The following is a 6,000-nucleotide window of genomic DNA, read 5'->3' as shown; positions in this document are numbered from 1 at the left end:
TCACCTAGGTAATACGGACTCGAATCCAGGATGGCCGACTCCAGGTCTATACAAATGTACCTGAGTTGCCTCATTTGGTTCTCACGACAATCCTTGAAGTAGGTGCTGTTATTACTCCATTTTAGAGATGAGGAAACTGAGGCTGAGAGAGGTTAATGGATATGCCCAAGGTCCCACAGCTAGATTTGTAATCGGGTCTTCCTCTCACAGGCCCAGAGCACTTTAAGGCTCAGGATTGATTCTTTCCAGATAAGTAGCCTCTCTCCCGCAGCCACCAAAGCTCCCTGACTCCTCAGGCCAGGTCCCTAGCCAGGGAAAGGAAGAAAGGAGACAGTTATCTGGAGGATGCACAATTGTTTGTAAACAATTCACTTGTCCAGATTAAAGGAATTGGATGATAGAGACAAGTGGCTTCCCCACCCCTGGCGTCTTCAGGGCAGAACGAATTAGGGCTGAGAAAATGTCTTTGGGGCTTCCTAGCCAGGGGCCCCGGAAGGATCTCTGGGATGCTTGGGGACGTTTGGGGACTTGGATGGGGAAAAAATAAACCAGTGATATCCTTCTTGGCATTAACTTCTGGTTTCTTTTGTTATCCAGTGTATTTTATGTTATGTATCTCGGGCTTCACCAGATGCAAAAAAGATTGAGAACCCCTGACCTGGCCCAATATTCTCACTTTAAAGATGGGAAAACTAAGTTTCATCCCCATTGCCTAACACAGTAGGGGTTTAATAAATATTTAATGAGGTATTGCACGTCTCATCCAATCCTTTCCCATCTTCTGGTTCCCTGTATAACCTTGGTGACCCAGCTCTCTGGGCTTGTTTCTTAGCTATAAATGAAGGGTTGGGATCTGAGGTCCCTTTGAGTTATGTAAATATGGCCTTAGGACTAGATGGTCCCTCATCTACGAACTTGAGACTTTGCTCATATCACCCTTTGTGATCACCCCAACGGGGGAATGGCTCCTCTGACATCTGTCCTGCTCAAAGGGATCTCTCCTTCCTTTGAGTACTTTTCTGATGAATGGATGGTACAATGTGCATCATAGTTCTCCACAGCCCAGCTTATTAGATTGTAAACCGCATTGTGGGCAGTACTGGAGGGTTATTCTTCTTGCTCACCCTCTCAATGTCTTGTACGTAGGAGACACCCAAACATTTATTGGGTCAATTGGTGGAAAACTAGAGTCTTGAGTGGGAATCTGCTGGAGAGGTGGGGAACTACGGGGGCAGAGTCTGGTAGATACTGTTGTCTGAGCCAGCAGACATCAGTTTTGGCTGAACTGCTGCACTCACGGGGGAAGTCTAGACCTGAAATTATGATATAAGAATAAAACAAAACCAAAATCCCTAGATTCATCAAAGAAACTCAAAAAGTAAATTTTCTACAAAGCCGAACGATAGCTTGTGTGATCCATAACCTCCCTGGAGGAAATCCATTACTTAGATCCCATTTCCAACACTAACTAGCTGTATAATTCTGGATCTGTTTTCTCATCTGTCGAATGGGCTTCTAAGGTCCCAAATCTCTGATCCTGTTATCAGAGTGCAGAGGGGCAGAAAGGCCCCTTGCCCCTGTCCCCCAATGTCCACTTCCCTCTCCCAGGGACCAAGGATCCAGAGCTAACTAGGATGTTTTATTAAGTTAAAAGTTTTGCTGTGCAGAGGGAGCCCCCTGCCTTCACTATTTGGCTCCCGTGGTCCGGCTTAGGACTTCAGGGTGGCAGGTGCCACGTTCCTCCCTCCCTCCGTCCATCTGTATATCCATCCATCCACAGGCCATTGGTAGCAGGGGCAGCCAGCCTCAGCTTGGGGGAGGGCCCACAGCCAGCAGCAGTGAAGGACTGGTGGGGGGCAGAATGGGGGAAGGGATGGAAAAGCTGACTTCATTTCCAGACTGAGCCCCATGGGCTACCTGACCCCCAGGACCCCCTGAGGCTGGGGGGTATCAGGGCAGGAGAGTGCCCACTCAGTCCTAGGCATTCTTAAAAAAAAAAAACCAAAAAAGGGCATAAAGTGTGTTTTCTTTGGGGTGGGGGAGGAAAAAAATCTATATAAAAATCTTTCACATATAAAATCCTGAAGAAGGTGCAAGTTAAGACCCAGTGTGAAGGGCGCGCTCAGATCTGCAGAGTGTGTGTGTGTGTGTGTGTGTGTGTGTGTGTGTGTGTGTTCTGTATGTATGTATGAGCGCTGCCCATGAAGGCGTGGGGAGAAAGCTCAGCTTCTGGTCTCCTCAGGAGTGGTGAGTCCATGTGTACCCCCTGCTGGACAAATCCAACTGGGGAACCTAGAAGACAAGAGGTGGGATTTTATTAGAAGGGATATTAATGCCCAAATAGGCACCTTGAGCACCAGGGACACTAGCCTACCCCCTTCATTGAACAAAGGAAGCCAAAGCTCAGAGAGGGTAAGCAGCTTCCCTAAGGCCACACAGCAGACACAGGGCTCAGTCTGGGGTCTTGTTTCTTCTCGTTCTCAATTCTTTCCTCATCTATTAATAAACAGGTATGATAATCACTGCCCTACACTGGTTTGGAGGAATGACAACTTGAACAACCCTTGCGGATCATCCAATCCAGCTCATTTTACATTTTACAGAAAAGGAAACTGAGGTCCAGAAAGGCAGTGACTTGCCCAGGGCCATAAAGCAGCACATTAATCAATTAAATCAGTAAACATTTACTAAGTGCCTACAACGTGCCAGGCACTGTTCTAAGGGCTGGGGATGAGACAAAAGACAGTCCCTGCCCCTAGAGGCAGCTTGTCATCATCAGGATTGCCATTCCTCACACCCAGTAATCTCTGAACCTTTGTCGAGGCTGTCCCTCACACCTAGTTCACTCTCTCTCTCCGGCTCGGCCTCTCAGAATCCCTGAGCCTCCTTCAGGACTCGGCTCCAATCCCATGTTCCGGAGGATTTTCCCAGTTCCTCCAGCTGCTAGACCCTTCTCCACCAAGATTACCTTTCATCTACTCTGTCTTACAGGAGTCATCTTTCTCTCCTGCCAGGCTATAAGCCCACTGAAGGTAGGGAGCTGCTTGTCCTGAAGCAGCCAGGTGGTGAAGTGGGTAGAGCAGCCTGGAACCCATCCGAAGCTCCCTGCCCAGCCCCCCAGCTCACCTCTAGTTGTCCAGATTGTTCCGCATCGACTCCTTTTCCCGAAGGGCGGCCATGGCCAGACGGAGGTGTTCCTTCAGCTGTTCAATCTCCCGCTCTGACCTCGACTTGATGTGGTTCAGCTCTACGTAGACGTCCTGGTACTTCCCTGAGGCAAAGCGCTTATCCTGCCAGAGAGGGGAAGGAGAGTGGAAAGCTCCTGAGGGTTCATTTCTATCTTCCCATAGACCAGGTGTTGAAGCACGAGGGCAGAGGCCAAGCATGGGGTCAATGGGATGGACATGTCTCAAGGATAAGGGCTGTGAGAGTCCTCAGGTTTGTGGGGAGGATGAGGTTGGCAATGATGCCAGACTTGGCGCTGTCCGAGGCAAGTTCTAACTCCTCCACCCGGGATTCAAAGCCTTCTGCACTCTTGACACCAGTCAACCATCTTAGCTCCTCTCTGGGTAGAATACCCCATTCTCACCTTGTTCTTCCTAGTCCCACAGACAGGAAGGGCTCCTCCTCCCACTTCCCTGGCTGAATTGCCATCCATTCTTTAAAGGGCAACTTGAATGCCACCTCCCCCAGGCAGCCTCCCGAATTCCTCTAGTCAGGGGTGACTTTCCCCTTTGGAGTTCATGTTAACACTTTGGTTGTCCCTCTCTAATATACTGAGCATTTAAGATTAAGTAACATAGCTGTTCATGTGTCAGGACAGCAGGTACTATGGTGTCTCAGTGATCTTTAAGAGCATAAAGGAGGCCTGAGAACAAAATGCTGGAAGACTATTGATCTACCACAGGGGAGACTGGTCTAATGTACTGGGCACATGGAGCATCTCCTGCTCAGGATCAGGTGGATCCGGATGACCTCAGGCATGTCTTTCAGCTTTGAGATCCTGGAGCCTTGCAGTCTGTGACTTCCCTGCAGTCCCACTCTGACCCTTGCCCCTGAAGATGTTTTAGGACAGGACAGATGGCTAGGACTCCCTCCACACCTCTGTCGCTAGCTGAGGGCTGCTTTCTTTCCTCCACTACAGGCCTGACCCTTGGGAGATGCTGAAAGTGCCCCTACGGCTGCCAGGCCAGGCTGGAATCTGGCCTGAAGGTGCCAAAGGCAGAGGGTTCCAGCTGCTCTCCCAGACCCTACCGACAGATCCAGAAACTTGATTATCTGCGGTCATTTCCAAAGCACACATTGTAGGGAGGGAGTCAGGGGGATTGGTGGCTCAGTCTGAGAGCAGGTCAACTCCTACACCCTCCAAGGGTGTGGTTAGGGCTCACCTTGCTCTGGCATTCTATGAAACACCCAAATACAACACACTCTTACACTCATAGACACACACAAACACACACATACACACACTCCATACCCAGCAGCACGCTCTACCCCACCCATATCCATACTTAGTGACCTCCCACAACATGAACACAGAGCACCCCACACCCACAACATACAACAAACACCCTCTCACACCCACACAAATGCAGGGTATTCACAGGCGTGTTTGGGAGGAAAGGGTGTCTCACCCAGACATTCCAAGGATGTGTTTGCCAGGGTGTCCTGTGTGCTAGGCAAGGGTGTTGGGGGTGGGGGAGCAAGATGGGGAGGTGGAGCAAAGAATTCAAGGCCTGTCCCCACTGTCCAGCAGTCTCCTCTCTCCAAGGCTGCCCAGCCAGGCAGGCTTGCCCCTGCCCCAGAGCCCACTCAGGTCCCTGCCTCAGAGCCCACTCAGGCCCGTATATCAGAGCCCACTCCAGCTCCTGCCAGTGGCCCCACCTTCTGTATCATCTGCAGCTCATTCCGGAGACACTGAACTTCCTTCTTCAGGTACTGCAGCTCATTCTCCTTTACCCGGAGTAGCATCTGAGGAGAGAGGGCAGCGCTAACCATGTGGGCCTGGGAGCTTGGGTGATGCCCCTCAGTCTAGATTAGAAACCGAGGTTCCAGGGCAAAGGGGTCTGTCAGAGATCACATGTAGAAGTGGGATTCAAACCCAGTGCTCTCCTGTTCCCCATGATGCCTATCTTACACATGTTGACCTCCACCTGAGAGGGTGAGCATTCCCACCTCAGTCTTCCTGAAAGCTTACCCACATCAATGCATGACCCGGAAAAATTCTCTACACCACCACAGGAAAGGTCACTTCCCCACCACCTCCCCTCTCTCTGACTCACAGGACCCTGAGATTTAGAGCTGAGAGGAGGCTCAGAGGCTATCTGGCCCAACCCCCATCCGATTTTATAGATTAGGAAACTGAGGCTCAGAGAGGGGACTCTACCTCCCTCCTCCCCTGTATTTATTTCTCTCTTTACACACATATCCCTTAGCTTGAAGGCTATTTCTTCCAGCAGACTCTGAGCTTCATGTACATCAGTTCAGTATCTCAAGCCCAGCTCCTCTGACCCCAAGCCAGGGCTCAAGGCCAGGGCTATTTCCTATGGCATCCACTCAAGGGTGAGGTCCTGTTCTGTCAGAGTATTCCAAGTGATTGAGGACCTAATCATATTCTCTCTGTCTCTCTCTTTCTCCCCCATTCCCTCCCTTCCCCCTCTTTCTTTCCCTTTCTCTTCTTTCTCTCTCCTCTGTCTCTCCACTATCCTCCCTTCTCCTGCTCTCTCTCTCTCTCTCTCCTTGTTATCTGTTTTACATTTATAAATTGGCAAAGTCAGATACTGCCTCAGATACTAACTAGTGGGTGACCCGGAACGAATGTTTTTGCCTCTACCTGCCTCAGTTTCCTACAGTGAAAATGGAGATAATAAGAATACCTCCCTTCTAGGGCTGTTGTGAGGACCAAATGAGATAATATTTGCAAGTAGTTTGCAAATCTGGAATCAATGCATAAATGCTCTCATTGAGGATGATGATGAGGACTAGCTTGCCCCCAGGGCC

The 6,000-nt window shown here is 50.1% G+C and overlaps 1 protein-coding gene across 8 annotated transcripts in view; it reads right to left on the bottom strand.

Moving 5' to 3' along the window:
• Positions 1–1,626: 1,626 nt before the first annotated feature.
• Positions 1,627–6,000, bottom strand: part of TRIOBP (TRIO and F-actin binding protein) — a 74,203-nt gene continuing 69,829 nt past the window's right edge. For all 8 annotated transcript variants that reach the window (XM_072656032.1, XM_072656031.1, XM_072656030.1 and 5 more), the window contains 3 exons: positions 4,885–4,971; positions 3,127–3,290; positions 1,627–2,292 (listed from right to left, as the gene is read on the bottom strand). In XM_072656032.1, coding sequence (XP_072512133.1) covers positions 3,129–3,290; positions 4,885–4,971 — 249 coding nt within the window. In that variant the 3' untranslated portion in view covers positions 1,627–2,292; positions 3,127–3,128. The remainder of the gene's footprint in view (positions 2,293–3,126; positions 3,291–4,884; positions 4,972–6,000) is intronic.

The sequence above is a fragment of the Notamacropus eugenii genome, chromosome 3 (genome assembly GCF_028372415.1).
Source record: "Notamacropus eugenii isolate mMacEug1 chromosome 3, mMacEug1.pri_v2, whole genome shotgun sequence".
NCBI classification, from domain to species: domain Eukaryota; kingdom Metazoa; phylum Chordata; class Mammalia; order Diprotodontia; family Macropodidae; genus Notamacropus; species Notamacropus eugenii.
Note: the sequence above shows the minus strand (reverse complement) of the source record. Positions and strands in the feature narration are given on the sequence as shown.